Here is a 19,112-nt window from a genome sequence, read left to right on the forward strand (position 1 = left end):
TGGGTGTGCGTCATCATGCTATGCAGTACAAAAAATGCCAATGGGAAACTATACTGTGATTTACCATCTTGCTATATTTTGAGTAAAGCCGTTTTTTTCAAAACCTAATACCTCTGGAAAGAGAAGCATTATCTGCCTTTGTTCTTCCTTATGACTTATTACCAAAAATAATTCAGCATCAATAATCCATTAAAGTCACAATCAGTTGGGTTTTTTTTTTTTTTTTTTACTACACTGACATAACATGCAATGGGTAGCACTGGGCAACAAGCAAACCATCTACCGAAGCAGCATTACCTGCATATAGCCAGTCTCTGCTGTCTTCACAGCAGTGTCAACTAAACCTTCACGACCAGCCATTGTGTGGAAGAAGAACTCCGTAGGTGTCAAACCAGAATAAAAGCTATCTGCAACAAAACCTTTTGCAGCCGGAAGCTACGAAGGAAAAACAGGAAAGAACATTACGGTATACACTTATTGTAAAACAGGTGAACAGAATTTAAATAGGTCACCTACCCCCCCCCCCCCCCCCCCGCCCCCCCAACCTCATTCATTCTGGAAACAGAGGCACTTCACGTTGAGTAGGTGTGCAAAGTTCCAACTACTTTTCTACATAGAGTCTGAAAATTCTAAAGCAAACAATTTACTACTTGGTTCAAGATAAAGGACAAGGGACCCAGTCTGTTTTTCCCCATTCCATTAATATTTTGAGAGGTACAGAAACTCATTTTCAAAGCACAAAGACTTACAAAGTTACATAGGTTACTATGTAACTTTGTAAGTCTATGTGCTTTGAAAATAAGCACCATAGTCCTGCTTTCCTTGGTCAACAGTGACTCATGCTCCCAATGAAATACCAGCTGAAAGCCTTCCAAAAGCTTAACAAACTACTTGCCTAAGCAAACTGTGACTTAGAGCGAGACAAGGGCTCTCCTGTGACATCTTTCAAATTATCTTGAGTCTCTTATTATAGCATGACATGATGAATATTCAGAGTCTAGTAGCGCTATAGAAATGTTTAATAGTAGTAGTAGTAATATTCAGAGTTATTAATTTTGCTGGATAAAGTGTTTTGCTATGCAACTTGTTCAGTATCAGAACGCAGATCTGGTTCTACCCTCTCCCTGAAGATCACTGATAGCCTGGAACAATAGGACTGTTGAAGGGTTAGCAAGTTAACAAAAGCAGGCTGGGTGGACACTGGAAAGTTAATCACCACCATTCAGGGTCAGTATATTGGCAGCAATCCAAGAGGCTGGATGTAACAAAAGACATACCATCTATCTGAAACTCCCAGACAATGGCTCACCTAATCTTGTCAAGTACATTTGGGTGTGTACTACAGGACACGGTCTGCCAGGAACCCTTATGATATAATTTAAACATGTGACCAGCTAAATCAACATTTCCATGTTTCTAATTCTAAAACCAGAAAGAACCAGTTTCACCTATGCTTGAGTTTTGATTGGATTAATACACCCCACCTGACTTCAGCCTATGGCCCACCAAGAATTATAAAAAAAACTGGAGGGACCAAGTGATGCACTGAGAGGGTGAGACGCAGATTTCATGCTCTCTGAGGACCCGGCGCTCCAAAGCACATAAAACAGAGCCAAATCAACTAACCACCCTCAGAAAAGTACCTGTCAGATGGACAAATATATAGAAGTCAAACCTGGCATGATGGTAGGCAAAGGAACAAAGAAAGAAAAGGAAAAAGAAAAAAACGTGTGCTACTGAGAACAGGACAGAAGAGAAGATGGCGCCGGGTGGGCAATGCTTCTCGAACAAACAAGTATCCCAGCTAACGATGGCGATTGAGAAAGCACTGGAACTCAAATTTACTCATTTGATAGACCAAATCTCACATTTTGAAACACTGCAAGAGGATGTGACAAGGAGAACATGAGAATCAGAGCAGCGGGTCTCGGTGCTGAAGGATGCATCTCCCTCGATGTCAGAGGCCCTGGACCAAATGCATAAAAGGGTGAAGGAATTGTCCGCCAAAGTAGATGACCTGGAGAACCGTTCCAGACAGGCCAATTTGAGGATAGTGGGCCTACCAGAGTCGCTGAGAGAGAGGAACTTGTTAACCAGGTTAGAGAGCTGGCTGACTGAAGAGTTTGCGCTCTCAGAACGAGCGCACATCATGGGAAGAGCGCAAGATGGCCGCCAGACTCCCCTAGTGGTCATAATAAAAATACACAACTACATGCACAGAGGAGATTTTGAGGGGATTCCGATGGAAAAGAGACACGACGCAGCTTGAGGGACACAATGTAAAAATCTTTCAAGACTACTCGCCGTCTCTGCAAGAGTGAAGCAAGTTATTCACCCCACTTTGTAAACAACTACATGAGAAGAATATCAAATTCCTTTTTCTCTACCCTGTGGTTCTTAAGGTGCACTATAATGGCTGTTGACAAGCTTTCAACTCAGTGGAGAAAGCGCAGGACTTTATAGTGGGAGTTGCCACAGAGCTGCGGAGCAGCCCTCCAGGAGACTGAGATAAGTAAACAGAGTAACCGTTAATAATCATTGCTAAAGTTGAAATAGTGAGATATGTTGAGGTGATACTTTAATCTGTTGATTTTGTATGGAAACTACTACTATTACTACTATTTAACATTTCTAAAGCACTACTAGGGTTACGCAGTGCTGTACAATTTAACATGGAAGAACAGTCCCTGCTCAAAGATCTTACAATCTAAAAGACAGGTGTACGATCTAAGCTTACAATCTAGAAGACAGGTGTACAATCAAGAGATAATCTACACAATCTAAAGATAAGTGTGCAGTCAACGGACAAGTGTAGAGTCCGTCTGATAGGGCATACTATATATCACGAAAGGTTAGGTGCCGAAAGCAGCCTTGAAGAGGTGAGTTTTAAGCAGAGATTTGAAGATGGGTAGGGAGGGGGCTTGGCGTATGGGTTGAGGAAGATTGTTCCAAGCATAGGGTGAGGCAAGGCAGAATGAGCGGAGCCTGGAGTTGGCAGTGGTGGAGAAGGGAACTGAAAGGAGGAATTTGTCCTGTGAGCGGAGGTTACGGGCGGGAACATAGGGAGCGATGAGGGTAGAGAGGTAGTGGGGAGCCGCCGACCGGGTGCATTTGTTGGTAAGGAGGAGAATCTTGAATTGTATGCGGTATCTTCTGATCGGAAGCCAGTGAAGTGACTTGAGGAGAGGGGTGATATGAGCATATCAGTTCTGGCGGGATATAAGATGCGCGGCAGCGTTCTGAACGGATTGAAGGGGGGATAGATGGCTAAGTGGGAGGCCGGTGAGGAGCAAGTTGCAGTAGTCAAGGCGAGAGGTAATGAGAGAGTGGACGAGAGTTCGTGTGGTGTGCTCAGATAGAAAAGTGCGAATTTTGCTGGTGTTGAGGAGGAAGAAGCGACAAGTCTTGGCAGTCTGTTGGATATGCGCAGAGAAGGAGAGCGAGGAATCGAAGATGACTCCGAGGTTGCGGGCAGATGGGACGGGGTGGATGAGGGTGTTGTCAACTGAGATAGAGAGAGGAGGAAGAGGAGAGGTGGGTTTCAGTGGAAAGACGAGGAGCTCGGTTTTGGACATGTTCAGCTTCAGGTGGCGGTTGGACATCCAGGCAGCAATGTCGGATAAGCAGGCCGACACCTTGGCCTGGGTCTCAGCGGTGATGTCTGGTGTAGAGAGATATAGCTGGGTGTCGTCAGCATAAAGATGATATTGAAATCCATGAGATGAGATCAGTGAGCCTAGGGAGGAGGTGTAGATGGAGAAGAGAAGGGGTCCAAGGACAGATCCCTGGGGAACTCCAACAGAAAGTGGGATGGGAGTGGAGGAAGATCCATGAGAGTGTACACTGAAGGTGCGGCGGGAGAGATAAGAGGAGAACCAAGAAAGGACAGAGCCTTGGAACCCACAAGAGGACAGTGTGACAAGAAGTAAATCATGATTAACAGTGTCAAACGCAGAAGATAGATCGAGGAGGATGAGGATGGAATAGTGGCCACTGGATTTGGCGAGGAGCAGGTCGTTGCAGACTTTAGAGAGTGCTGTTTCTGTCGAGTGTAGAGGGCGAAAACCAGATTGAAGTGGATCTAGGATGGCATGAGAGGAGAAAAAGTCAAGGCAGCAACTGTGAACGGCGCGCTCAAGTAATTTGGAAACTAGAATGATAAGGGGCGTGGGGCCTCAAGCATTAAACGTGGTTTAGATCTTCATGTCAGGAATGGGATTGGAGCTGCACAAGGGAATGTAAGGGGGGGAATAGAAGGGGGGGCAGGAAGGGGGTGGGAGACGTGGTGGGAACATCAAGGGTGGGAAACAGAGATATAGTGGAGTTCACTATGGGGAGATATATCAAAAGTGCAAGGGTGACTCTATGAGTAACAGCATCTACAGTTTTCAGACTCACAATGACTGCTGGTGAGCGCTGGGAAAGAGGATTTCCCTGGGGGGAGGCTGGGCTCCCCGGGGCAAGAAAATAAGAGTATCGTTATTCTGGTATCCATATTCTGTTAGGAGTGGTGGCTAAGCCCATAGGACACCCCATTCGAATAGTCTCCTGGAACGTATGTGGGATTACCTTGCCTATTAAAAGGGCTAAAATCCTGACAGCCTTGAAAAGACACAGGGCTGATATAGCCTGCCTCCAAGAAACTAGACTCTCTGCAGAAGAACACATGAAACTAAAACGCCAATGGGTGGGAGAGATTTATAGCTCAGAGGCAACGGGACACAGAGGTGGGGTTGCAATTTTATTACACAAATCTTTAGCATGCCAAACCACTGCTATTTAAAGACAGTGAAGGGCGATATATAGGCCTGAAACTTAATGTACAAGGGCGGAACCTCTTATTGGTAGCAGTATACGCCCCAGTTATATATGACAAGACCTTTTTTCCACAGTTGCTCACTCGCTGTCAACAGTATCCTAGTCTGCAAGTAGTCTTGGCAGGAGATATGAATTTGGTATTTGATCCGAGTGTTGACTGCTGCGGCCCTGTGCAGGTCCGTGGACCAGTAGGACCCTCGGTGTTACAGTCCTTTAGCTAGGCGTTGGGTCTGGTAGATATGAGGTTGTTGAACCCAGGGGTAAAGCATTTTACACACTTCAAGAGTACATCAGACACAATCTCGTCTTGATTACATATTGCTGTCCCAGGGCTTGGTCCCAGAAATTCGATCGACCAACATAGGGCCGGAGGAAATGTCAGACCATGCCCCAGTTTGGATAGACCTTGAACCAACTCCTTATTTTCAACAGACTTTTGGATGGCGCTTCCCAACCTACCTATATTCATCCCTGGAATTTGTAAAATATTTACAGGTGACATGGCAAGAATTTGCTACGTCAAACAGCCAACACATAGATGACCCAACACTTTTTTGATCCACTGTGAAGGTGGTACTGCGAAGCGATATCATTGCCTATGTGAGCAAACGGAATCGTCAAATCACACAGGGTATAGTAGACCTTGAACGCAAACTGAGGGCGCTTAACATATGTTACAGTAGAAATCCCACACCATCATTATATGACACCCTCGCAGCCACAAAGGTGGCCTTAAATAGTTTGTTGCACGACAGAATGATGAAGTCCCTTATTTATCATAAATATCGCTTCTGTAAATATGGGGACAAAGCAGGGGCACTATTGGCACGTATAGGCAAAAATCAAAGAAACTCACACTTTATATCTGTGATACGTAATAAGAAGGGAAGTGTTACCACAAAACCGGAAGAGAGAGCAAAAATTTTCAGGCAGCACTTTACCATACTATACACAGAGGATAAGACAGATAAAAACACAGAAGAGGCCATTACACAATACCTCCAGGCGTCAGGAATGCATAGGCTCCCGCAGGAGGCAATAGAGACCCTTAATCAACCTGTGAGGGTGCGAGAATTACAGTTGGCCATTAAAGCACTGAAACTCTACTCTGCACTGGAGGAGTGGCCTAGTGGTTAGCATGGTGGACTTTGATCCTGAGGAACTGGGTTCAATTCCCACTGCAGGCACAGGCAGCTCCTTGTGACTCTGGGCAAGTCAGTTAACCCTCCATTTCCCCAGGTACAAATGAGTACCTGTATATAATACGTAAGCCGCATTGAACCTGCTATGAGTGGGAAAGTGCAAGGTACAAATGTAACAAATAAATAAATAAAATAAGACAGGTTCACAGGAGAGTTTTATAAGATGCTATGAGACCAGATAATGGGCCCCTTGTTAGACTTTTACACTATGGTAGTGGAGCATGGGGCATTCCCTCAACATGCTAACACTGCATTAATAAGCTTAATTCCTAAGCCTGGAAGAGAGCCCACAAACCCAGAATCGTATAGACCCATCTCACTGATTAACGTAGACATAAAACTGCTGTCAAGGATCTTGGCAAATCGATGGGCACCTATTCTCCTACAGGTGATAGCAGAGGACCAGGTAGGATTTGTGCGGGGGCGACAGTCAGTGATAAATGTTCGTAAGCTCCTCCCGGCAATGTTACAAGGGAGGGAAACGGGAGATGACTACATGGCAGTGAGTTTGGATGCAGAACGGGCCTTTGATAGGGTCTTGTGGTCTTTCCTGTTTTCCACCTTACGCTGGGTGGGGATGAAAGGCTGGTTTTTAAGAGCAATTGGAACTTTGAACACCTCTCCCCAGGCGGCTCTACTAGTAAACAGAATTAGGACGGAAGAATTCCTGATCGGGAAAGGAACTAGGCAAGGGTGCCCACTATCCCCTGTTGTTTTCTCCTCGCGTTAGAACCGCTCTTAGAGGTGATCCGGAATCACGGGGGAATTCATGGAGTGCAAATTAGAGATCGTACATTTAAGGTATTGGCATATGCTGATGACTTACTGTTAATCATGGTAGAACCACAACGTTCTCTTTCGTGTCTTCAAGTGCTTGCAGACTATGTAAAGCTTTCCGGCTTCAAGCTGAATCTCACAAAATCGATGGCACTCCCCTTGAATGTAGAGCTTAAAAACAATTGGGAAGGGCAATTAACTCTGCAGTGGGCCTCTGAGCATATAAAATACCTAGGGGTCACAATCCCAAATGATCTAACTAAATTGTATGATAGGAATGTCTCCCCACCATTGGCTGAAACCCGGTGGATGCTGCAACTCTGGGGGGCACACCCGTTTTCTCTTTTGGGGCATATCTCGCTGTTCAACATGATGTTGGCTCCCGCTGGCTTTATGTATTTCAAATGCTCCCTCTGTACTTGAGGAGACGGGAGGAGTGGCTGCTGAACAGGGAGATACAATGCTTCCTTTGGAGGGGGAAGCGCCCCAGACTCCCTATGACAATTTTGCAAAAGCCAAGACAACATGGAGGTTTGGGCCTTCTTAATGTGAGGTATTTGACCATATCTAGCTCCATGAGGCATATACAAGATTGGCTGACGGAGGGGACATCCTTCTTGGCGACACGGGTGGAGGTCTCGCTCTCTCCCACAGCGCACATCAGTTGGCTTCTGCATACCATCCCAGGGAAAACTGGTATGGCATTACATCGTAAACCTCTACTCTTGTCAGCGAGGGCAACCTGGAGGTGGTTATGCAGACGTCACCATTTTTCAGCAGCAGCTACACCTTTTCTAGCATTGTTTCATAACCCTGATTTCCAAGCAGGAACTAGTTCCCCAGTATTTGCCAGATGGAGGAGAAAAGGAATATGTTATCTAAGCCAGCTTCTCATAGAGGAGGGAAAGTTGAAACCCTGGGTGGAACTGCAGCGAGAAATTCAGATCCAGCGTACAGATCATTTTGCATATATGCAACTACATCACTACGTCACATCTCTGTGATAGAGTAATTTAAGTGAGGACGTACAGGACACTCTGAATACAGCACTGACCTTGGGATCCCAAAACAGGGTACCACTGAAATATCATCATCGGTATTTGCTAGATTCCACAGAAGACTTGGATTATAGGAGGCTAGCACAAAACTGGACCAATGAATTAAACGTGCAGATAACAGCAGATTTGGTTCAAAAATATGTGCTGAACATACGAGACTCATTCTTTTCACAATATTGGGAACTACAATATAAATTTGTGCTGAGGTTCTACATATCTCCAAGTCGTGCCCATCAGGCAACAATCAGCTCTTCATGGGTGTGCCCAAAATGTAATACGACACAAGCATCACTGGGCCACATGTTTTGGACATGTCAATATGTTGCTCGTTTTTGGTCTCATTTACTGAAAGTGGTTCATGATCTATGGGGACGTCGAGTTATGCTGAATCCTCTGATTCTGTTCAACAAGTACCAATATTCCTCACGGGCCCCATCGCAGTTTAGCTGTTTTCTTAAGAATGTGATCCTAATAGGGAAAACAGTTATCCTACTGTGCTGGCGACAGACTTGGGCTCCAACTGTTCATATGTGGCATACTAACATGATAGAACTGTTGAAGTTAGAGCACTGTGAAATTAAAGACATTTCCTCCAAAGAAGGGGAAAAATTCCAACGAACTTGGGAAAAATTCTGGGACACTTTGCAACCAGTGGCACGTAGTCGTATTCTTGAGAGTAATATTGTCTCCTTGTGGTGAACTTTGAATAACGGAATGTTTATGGGGAGGGAGGGGGGAGTGGGGCGGTAACAAGGGCGGGGGGGGTAGACGGGGAAGGGATGGGTAAAGAAGAGAAGGGAAGTAGATGGAAACTTCAATCTGTAGGTGATGTTTGAATTATGTTGTATATGTTTTGGTGCTACAGTTGAATAAAAATGATTGAAACATAAAAAACACTGGCGCACTCTCAGTCTGCCCCTTCTCTGAATCCCCTGCATCTCTCTCTCTGGACCCTGCCTGAACCTCTGTGGGCTTTTGCTGGACTGCAGATACACCCAAGATAAAACTTTCTCCAGGTTCCACTACCATCCAATTTGCACATAGAAGACCTCTTCCAGCAAATAATCCACCATCCAGCTACAGAGAAGACCTCCACCACTCCAACCAGCAGCAGAAAGAATATATGAGCCTCAACCAAAGTGAGTTAATATTAATCCAGCATAATTAATAATTCTGCCTTGCTAATAATATTTATCTTGTAGCACATTTCCCTTGTATAAAATCCCTAAACTGCTTTCTAAAATTATTGCATTACCTGTATTGTAAATAAACTTTATTTGTACTCGAGAACAAGAATCTAGTCCTTATGTTCAGAGCACATTTTCTTAAACATTATACAGTGCAGTTTAATGCAATTCCCCAAACATACATATATTTTTTAATTACATTAGTATCAGAGTCTTTACTGCGTCTAACCTCATTGCACCACAGCCATACTATTACTTAAGTTACAGTGTAGCTTCTCACTCAAGTGACTTGGCATATGTTAGTCTTTTTAAGACTCAATTTGGATATCCAATGCTCTTCACAGATACCCGCAGAATCCAACTGAATAGCCAAAGTAAATGTGTTGGTCAATGAACCTTGGTAGTAACGCTCTGTGCTTATATCCACTCATAGCCAGAGTCTTACATACAGTGGTGGAAATAAGTATTTGATCCCTTGCTGATTTTGTAAGTTTGCCCACTGACAAAGACATGAGCAGCCCATAATTGAAGGGTAGGTTATTGGTAACAGTGAGAGATAGCACATCACAAATTAAATCCGGAAAATCACATTGTGGAAAGTATATGAATTTATTTGCATTCTGCAGAGGGAAATAAGTATTTAATCCCTCTGGCAAACAAGACCTAATACTTGGTGGCAAAACCCTTGTTGGCAAGCACAGCGGTCAGACGTCTTCTGTAGTTGATGATGAGGTTTGCACACGTCAGGAGGAATTTTGGTCCACTCCTCTTTGCAGATCATCTCTAAATCATTAAGAGTTCTGGGCTGTCGCTTGGCAACTCGCAGCTTCAGCTCCCTCCATAAGTTTTCAATGGGATTAAGGTCTGGTGACTGGCTAGGCCACTCCATGACCCTAATGTGCTTCTTCCTGAGCCACTCCTTTGTTGCCTTGGCTGTATGTTTTGGGTCATTGTCGTGCTGGAAGACCCAGCCACGACCCATTTTTAAGGCCCTGGCGGAGGGAAGGAGGTTGTCACTCAGAATTGTACGGTACATGGCCCCATCCATTCTCCCATTGATGCGGTGAAGTAGTCCTGTGCCCTTAGCAGAGAAACACCCCTAAAACATAACATTTCCACCTCCATGCTTGACAGTGGGGACGGTGTTCTTTGGGTCATAGGCAGCATTTCTCTTCCTCCAAACACGGCGAGTTGAGTTCATGCCAAAGAGCTCAATTTTTGTCTCATCTGACCACAGCACCTTCTCCCAATCACTCTCGGCATCATCCAGGTGTTCACTGGCAAACTTCAGACGGGCCGTCACATGTGCCTTCCGGAGCAGGGGGACCTTGCGGGCACTGCAGGATTGCAATCCGTTATGTCGTAATGTGTTACCAATGGTTTTCGTGGTGACAGTGGTCCCAGCTGCCTTGAGATCATTGACAAGTTCCCCCCTTGTAGTTGTAGGCTGATTTCTAACCTTCCTCATGATCAAGGATACCCCACGAGGTGAGATTTTGCGTGGAGCCCCAGATCTTTGTCGATTGACAGTCATTTTGTACTTCTTCCATTTTCTTACTATGGCACCAACAGTTGTCTCCTTCTCGCCCAGCGTCTTACTGATGGTTTTGTAGCCCATTCCAGCCTTGTGCAGGTGTATGATCTTGTCCCTGACATCCTTAGACAGCTCCTTGCTCTTGGCCATTTTGTAGCGGTTAGAGTCTGACTGATTCACTGAGTCTGTGGACAGGTGTCTTTCATACAGGTGACCATTGCCGACAGCTGTCTGTCATGCAGGTAACGAGTTGATTTGGAGCATCTACCTGGTCTGTAGGGGCCAGATCTCTTACTGGTTGGTGGGGGATCAAATACTTATTTCCCTCTGCAGAATGCAAATAAATTCATATACTTTCCACAATGTGATTTTCCGGATTTAATTTGTGATGTGCTATCTCTCACTGTTACCAATAACCTACCCTTCAATTATGGGCTGCTCATGTCTTTGTCAGTGGGCAAACTTACAAAATCAGCAAGGGATCAAATACTTATTTCCACCACTGTACTTAAATTGTCAATGGTTCAATGGCTGCCACCTTCCTATATATTTTTAATTGCTGAGTAATCCTTTTATAGTAATAAACTTAATCAACTGGCTTATATTATTCATGTTACTTAATATTCATCTTAAAATATAACACCTGATCTAGTTGGCTTAGGGACACTCAATCTTCCTGCAATTTTCACCACAAAAGGTAGATTGGAGCTGGAGAACAAATCAGATTTAGGATCTTCAAGGCAAGGATGAATAATGGCTTATTTCCAATTATCTGATACATAGCCATTTTTAAGACTGGAAGAAATCATGGAGAGGAAATAATATGTAGGCAAAGGATCAGTAAAGGGTATGATACATACCTGTAGCAGTTGTTCTCCGAGGACAGCAGGCTGATTGTTCTCACGACTGGGTGACGTCCGCGGCAGCCCCCACCAACCGGAAATAAGCTTCGCGGGACGGTCGACACGCAGGGCACGCCCACCGCGCATGCGCGGCCGTCTTCCCGCCCGTGCGCGACCGCTCCCGCCAGTTGAATGACTAGCAAAAAATATGAAATACACAACTCCAAAGGGGAGGAGGGAGGGAAGGTGAGAACAATCAGCCTGCTGTCCTCGGAGAACAACTGCTACAGGTATGTATCATACCCTTTCTCCGAGGACAAGCAGGCTGCTTGTTCTCACGACTGGGGTATCCCTAGCTCTCAGGCTCACTCAAAACAAGAACCCAGGTCAATTGAACCTCGCAACGGCGAGGAAACAACAGAAATTGACCTACGAAGAACAACTAACTGAGAGTGCAGCCTGACCAGAATAAATTCGGGTCCTGGAGGGTGGAGTTGGATTTACACCCCAAACAGATTCTGCAGCACCGACTGCCCGAACCGACTGTCGCGTCGGGTATCCTGCTGGAGGCAGTAATGTGATGTGAATGTGTGGACAGATGACCACGTCGCAGCCTTGCAAATCTCTTCAATAGTGGCTGACTTCAAGTGGGCCACTGACGCTGCCATGGCTCTAACACTATGAGCCGTGACATGACCCTCAAGAGTCAGCCCAGCCTGGGCGTAAGTGAAGGAAATGCAATCTGCTAGCCAATTGGAGATGGTGCGTTTCCCGACAGCGACCCCTAGCCTGTTAGGGTCGAAAGAAACAAACAATTGGGCGGACTGTCTGTGGGGCTGTGTCCGCTCCAAGTAGAAGGCCAATGCTCTCTTGCAGTCCAATGTGTGCAACTGACGTTCAGCAGGGCGGGTATGCGGCCTGGGGAAGAATGTTGGCAAGACAATTGACTGGTTAAGATGGAACTCCGACACCACCTTCGGCAGGAACTTTGGGTGGGTGCGGAGCACTACTCTGTTGTGATGAAATTTGGTATATGGAGCATGAGCTACTAGGGCTTGAAGCTCACTGACCCTACGAGCTGAAGTAACTGCCACCAAGAAAATGACCTTCCAGGTCAAGTACTTCAGATGGCAGGTATTCAGTGGCTCAAAAGGAGGTTTCATCAGCTGGGTGAGGACGACGTTGAGATCCCATGACACAACAGGAGGCTTGATAGGGGGCTTTGACAAAAGCAAGCCTCTCATGAATCGAACGACTAAAGGCTCTCCAGAGATGGCTTTTCCTTCCACACGATAATGGTAAGCACTAATCGCACTAAGGTGATTCCTTACTGAGTTGGTCTTGAGGCCAGACTCTGATAAGTGCAGAAGGTATTCAAGCAGGTTCTGTGCAGGGCAAGAACGAGGTTCTAGGGCCTTGCTCTCACACCACACGACAAACCTCCTCCACTTGAAAAAGTAACTCTTTTTAGTGGAATCCTTCCTAGAGGCAAGCAAGACCCGGGAGACACCCTCAGACAGACCCAACGCAGTGAAGTCTACGCCCTCAACATCCAGGCCGTGAGAGCCAGAGACTGGAGGTTGGGGTGCAGCAACGCTCCGTCGTTCTGCGAAATGAGAGTCGGAAAACACTCCAATCTCCACGGTTCTTCGGAGGACAACTCCAGAAGAAGAGGGAACCAGATCTGGCGGGGCCAAAAGGGCGCGATCAGAATCATGGTGCCGCGGTCTTGCTTGAGCTTCAGTAAGGTCTTCCCCACCAAAGGTATGGGAGGATAAGCATACAGGAGGCCGGTCCCCCAATGGAGGAGAAAGGCATCCGACGCTAGCCTGCCGTGTGCCTGAAGTCTGGAACAGAACAGAGGCAGCTTGTGGTTGGTCTGAGAGGCGAAAAGGTCCACCGAGGGGGTGCCCCACGCTCGGAAGATCTTGCGTACCACTCTGGCATGGAGCGACCACTCGTGCGGTTGCATGACTCTGCTCAGTCTGTCGGCCAGACTGTTGTTTACGCCTGCCAGGTACGTGGCTTGGAGGAGCATGCCGAACCGACACGCCCAACGCCACATCCCGACGGCCTCCTGGCACAGGGGGCGAGATCCGGTGCCCCCCTGCTTGTTGACGTAATACATTGCAACCTGATTGTCTGTCCGAATTTGGATAATTTGACAGGACAGCCGATCTCTGAAAGCCTTCAGTGCGTTCCAGATCGCTCGGAGCTCCAGGAGGTTGATCTGCAGATCCTTTTCCTGGAGGGACCACAGACCCTGAGTGTGGAGCCCATCGACATGGGCTCCCCACCCCAGGCGAGATGCATCCGTCGTCAGCACTTTCGTGGGCTGCGGAATTTGGAATGGACGTCCCAGGGTCAAATTGGTCCGGATGGTCCACCAGAGCAGTGAAGTGCGGCAACTGGTGGAGAGGCGGATGACATCTTCTAGATTCCCGGTGGCTTGAAACCACTGGGAAGCTAGGGTCCATTGAGCAGATCTCATGTGAAGACGAGCCATGGGAGTCACATGAACTGTGGAGGCCATATGACCCAGAAGTCTCAACATCTGCCGAGCTGTGACCTGCTGAGACGCTCTGGTCTGCGAAGCCAGGGCCAAGAGATTGGTAGCCCTCGCTTCGGGAAGGTAGGCCTGAGCCGTCTGGGTATTCAGCAGCGCTCCTATGAATTCCAGAGACTGAGTAGGCTGGAGATGGGACTTTGGGTAATTTATCACAAACCCCAGCAGCTCCAGAAGTTGAATAGTGCACTGCATGGACCGGAGGGCTCCTGCCTCCGAGGTGTTCTTGACCAGCCAATCGTCGAGATATGGGAACACGTGCACTCCCAGCTTGCGTAGATAAGCCGCCACCACCACGAGGCACTTTGTAAACACTCGTGGGGCAGAGGCGAGCCCAAAGGGCAGCACACAATACTGAAAGTGCCGTGCGCCCAGGCGGAATCTGAGATACTGTCTGTGAGCTGGCAGTATCGGGATGTGAGTGTATGCGTCCTTTAAATCCAGGGAACATAGCCAATCGTTTTTCTGAATCATTGGCAGAAGGGTGCCCAAGGAAAGCATCCTGAACTTTTCTTTGACCAGGAATTTGTTCAGGCCTCTCAGGTCTAGGATGGGACGCATCCCCCCTGTTTTCTTTTCCACAAGGAAGTACCTGGAATAGAATCCCTGCCCTTCCTGCCCGGGTGGTACGGGCTCGACCGCATTGGCGCTGAGAAGGGCGGAGAGTTCCTCTGCAAGTACCTGCTTGTGAAGGGAGCTGAAAGACTGAGCTCCCGAAGGACAATTTGGAGGCAGGGAGGCCAAATTCAGGGCGTATCCGCACCGCACTATTTGGAGAACCCACTGGTCGGAGGTTATGAGAGGCCACCTTTGGTGAAAAAATTTTAACCTCCCTCCGACCGGCAGATCGTCCGGTACGGACACTTGTAGGGCGGCTATGTTCCCGTGGATCCAGTCAAAAGCCCGTCCCCGGCTTTTGCTGTGGAGGCGCAGGGGGCTGCTTAGGCGCACGCTGTTGACGAGAACGAGCGCGCTGGGGCTGTCCCTGTGCCTGGCGAGGCCTTCGGGCCGGCTGGTTGTACCTACGCTTTGCAAAAGAATAGGGTGCAGCCTGCCGTGCCCGGGAAAAACGCCCACCCGTGGGGGCGGGTGCTGAAGGCGCCCGGTGGGAGAGCTTGTCGAGAGCGGTTTCCCGCTGATGCAGTTGGTCCACCATCTGCTCGACCTTCTCACCGAAAATGTTATCCCCCCGGCAAGGGACGTCAGCCAGTCTCTGCTGGGTGCGGTTGTCCAGGTCAGAGGCACGCAGCCATGAGAGCCTGCGCATCACTATACCTTGGGCCGCAGCACGAGATGCCACGTCACAGGTGTCAAAAATCCCCCTGGACAGGAACTTTCTGCACGCCTTCAGCTGCCTGACCACCTCCTGATAAGGCCTGGACTGCTCCGGCGGGAGCTTATCGACCAGGTCCGCCAGCTGTTGCACATTGGTCCGCATGTGGATGCTCATATAGAGCAGGTAAGATTGGATGCGGGTCACGAGCATGGAGGATTGGTAGGCCTTCCTCCCAAATGAGTCCAGAGTGCGAGACTCCCGCCCCGGGGGCGCCGAGGCGGTATCCCTCGAACTCCGTGCCCTCTTGAGAGCAGAATCCACGACCGCTGAGTCATGGGGCAACTGGGGCCGCATGAGCTCTGGGTCAGAGTGGATCCTGTACTGGGACTCTGCTTTCTTGGGAATGGTGGGATTAGATAGTGGTCGCACCCAGTTCCGGAGCAGCGTCTCCTTCAGGACATTGTGCAGCGGTACCGTGGAGGACTCTCTAGGTGGTGATGGATAGTCGAGGACCTCGAGCATCTCGGCCCTCGGCTCTTCCACAGAGACCACGGGAAAGGGAATGCTTATAGACATATCCCGCACAAAGGAGGCAAAGGAGAGACTCTCAGGAGGTGAGAGCTTCCTCTCCGGTGACGGCGTGGGGTCCGAGGGAAGGCCCGTAGACTCCTCTGAGGAGAAATATCTCGGGTCCTCCTCTTCCCCCCACGAGTCCTCATCCTCGGTATCGGACATTAGCTCATGTAGCTGCGTCCGGTACCGGGCCCGGCTCGACGTCGAGGCACCGAGGTCTCGGTGTCGTCGAGCGGTGGACTCCCGCGCCGGCGGGGACGGAGCTCCCTCCATCGACGTCGACGGGGACTCCACCTGCGTGGCTGTCGAGACCGGCACCGCAAGCGGCGGCGGTGTCGACTGCCCCGGCGCCGGGCTAGAGCTCGCCGGCGCCACAGTCATCGGCGCCGAGGGCGCAAGCACCCCCGGCGCCGGCACAGCCTGGCGCATCAGCCCTTCCAGGATCCCCGGAAGGATGGCTCTGAGGCACTCGTCCAGGCCCGCTGCCGGGAAAGGCGGTGGGGCCGGTAAGGGTGTCGGTGCCGGAAGCTGCTGGGGGCCAGGAGACGGCACCGAGGTGCCGGAACCCCGACGCGTCGGTACCTCCACCACCGACGGAGATCTCTCCTCTCTGCGATGACGCTTCGGCGTCGACTCCTCTTCAGGGTGCACCGAGGGCTCCCGGTGACGGCGCTTCTTGTCTTTTTTCCGGTGCACGTCACCGGTGCCGGAGGGCATGGAGGAGGAGGAGGTCGATCCCCCTCGGTCTCGGGGTACCGGGTCCGACAGGGTTCGGTCCCGTGGCTCACGAGTTGAGGGAGTGACCGGGGCCGACTGCCCACGCGGTCTCTCTACCCCACTCTCGCCGGCGGACCGGCGGGCCGACGGGACCTGTTCTCCTGGGGTCGCTGCCATCGGTGCCGATGTCTCGGGCATCGATACCGGTACCGAAGAACCGGTCTTCGATACCGATGCCGTCGAGGTCGACGTCGAGGGGCCGGCGCAAGTTCCAAAAAGACGGTCCCGCAGAACTTGCCTCGCAACCTGAGTCCGTTTCCGGAGACCGAGACACAAAACGCACGACTTGAGATTGTGCTCCGGCCCGAGGCACTGAAGGCACCAAGCGTGGGTGTCGGTCTGCGAGATCGGCCGGCCGCAGCGACCACACTTTTTAAATCCACTCGGGACCTTCGAGGACATCGACGGAAAAATCGCGTCGGCGAAGTCAAAGTCGGCAATGGTGGCTAAAATCACACCACGAAAACTGAAACCGACCGAGCGGCCACTAGGCCGCAACGAGGCGTCCCCGCTAGAAAGCGAGGGAAAAGAAGGAGCGCGTGCTCCACACGCGCAAAATTCTTTTTTTTTTTTTTTTTTTTTAATAAAAAGAGAAAGAAGAAGAAGAAGAGGCCGAACAGGCCAAAAGCGACGATCCGCGTAAACGCGGTCGAAAAAATCCGGCGGCTGAAACGAGAGAGAGGGGAAAACACAACTCTCTCAGTCGCGGAAAAAAAGTAACTGGCGGGAGCGGTCGCGCACGGGCGGGAAGACGGCCGCGCATGCGCGGTGGGCGTGCCCTGCGTGTCGACCGTCCCGCGAAGCTTATTTCCGGTTGGTGGGGGCTGCCGCGGACGTCACCCAGTCGTGAGAACAAGCAGCCTGCTTGTCCTCGGAGAAAGAGGAGGTAGGTTTCACTGAGACTATGGTTTTGGATAAGGCTAGTTTAGTGAGAGGATTCAAATTGGTGAAATAGATACAGTAGGTAGCTAGGGGACTGCAAGGGGATTAGGGAAAAAAAAAGAGGCTGGGGGTACAGGAGCTGAAGAAATAATAGCAGAAGAGAGAGTGCAATTTGTTGACTGTCAATGAAACTAGTTGCGAATTGGTCAGCTGAGAGAGGGTGAGATAATGTAGGTGCAGATGGGTTAGTCGTTTGGTTTAATATCTTGAACAATCTAGAGGAATTAGTATCTTGCTGAAAAGAGGAAAAATAGCATTTCATAGAAGTAACCTGTTTGGTAAAATTTAGTAATATTGAAATAGAACTTAAGTTGGCAGGTGAGGGAGATTTCCATCAGAACCTTTCAGCATGGCGGAGCCGTCTTTTAAGAAGGTGAAGTTCCAGAAGACAGCAACGATAAAATTGCCACAGACTCATGCAAAGCACGTTCAGGTGCTGCTTCACCTAAAGCAAACTGTAGAATGGGAATTCCAAAAATGGTATTAAGCAGAAAAAGGTAGGGAACAAAAATCATCCGGGAAGGGTTTCCCTTATGAAAAAGTCATTTATAGAATAGCGCTTAGCTACAATAACTGTAACTATATTTAGACACGACCATTTATACCAATGAAACCTTGGTGTAAATCCCCACACCTAAATTAGGCACTGATCCTCTTTATTCTACTACTACTACTACTTCACATTTCTAAAGCGCTACTAGGGTTACGCAGCGCTGTACAGTTTAACAAAGAAGGACAGTCCCTGCTCAAAAGAGTTTAAAATCTAAAGGACAATATGTGCAGTCAGCTTACAATCTAAAGGACAACATGTGCAGTCAAATTGGGGCAGTCTAGATTTCCTGGATAGAGGTGAAGTGGTTAGGTGCCGAAGGTGACATTGAAGAGATGGGCTTTGAGCAAGGATTTAAAGATGGGCAGGGATGGGGCTTGGCGTATGGGCTCAGGAAGTTTGTTCTAAGCATAGGGAGAGGGCGGAGCCTGGAGTTGGCAATGGTAGAAAAGGGAACAGAGAGGAGGGATTTGTCCTGTGAGCGGAGGTTTCGGGTAGGAGCATACGGGGAGATAAGGGTAGAGAGGTAGTGAGGGGCTCTAGATTGAGCGCATTTGTAGGTTAGTAGGAGAAGCTTGAACTGTATGCAGTACCTGATCAGAAGCCAGTGAAGTGACTTGAGGAGAGGGGTGATATGAGCATATCGGTGTAGGCGGAAGATAAGACGTGCAGAAGAGTTCTGAATGGATTGAAGGGGGGATAGATGGCTAAGTGGGAGGCCAGTGAGGAGTAGGTTGTAATAGTCAAGGCGAGAGGTAATGAAAGAGTGGATGAGAATTTGGGTGGTGTGCTCAGAGAGGAAAGGGCGAATTTTGCTGATGTTAGAGCGAAAGAAGCGACAGGTCTTGGCTATCTGCTGGATATGCGCAGAGAAGGAGAGGGAGGAATCGAAGATGACTCCAAGGTTGCAGGCAGATGAGACGGGGAGGATGAGGGTGTCATCGACTGAGATAGAGAGTGGAGGGAGAGGAGAGGTGGGTTTGGGTGGAAAGACAATAAGCTCTGTCTTG

At 48.9% G+C, this 19,112-nt stretch overlaps 1 protein-coding gene across 1 annotated transcript in view; it reads right to left on the reverse strand.

Moving 5' to 3' along the window:
* POLR3A (RNA polymerase III subunit A) overlaps nucleotides 1–19,112 on the reverse strand; it is a 206,841-nt gene that overhangs the window by 62,553 nt on the left and 125,176 nt on the right. Inside the window, exon 19 of the mRNA XM_030203237.1 lies at nucleotides 298–435. Coding sequence (XP_030059097.1) covers nucleotides 298–435 — 138 coding nt within the window. The remainder of the gene's footprint in view (nucleotides 1–297; nucleotides 436–19,112) is intronic.

The sequence above is a fragment of the Microcaecilia unicolor genome, chromosome 5 (genome assembly GCF_901765095.1).
Source record: "Microcaecilia unicolor chromosome 5, aMicUni1.1, whole genome shotgun sequence".
NCBI lineage: Eukaryota > Metazoa > Chordata > Amphibia > Gymnophiona > Siphonopidae > Microcaecilia > Microcaecilia unicolor.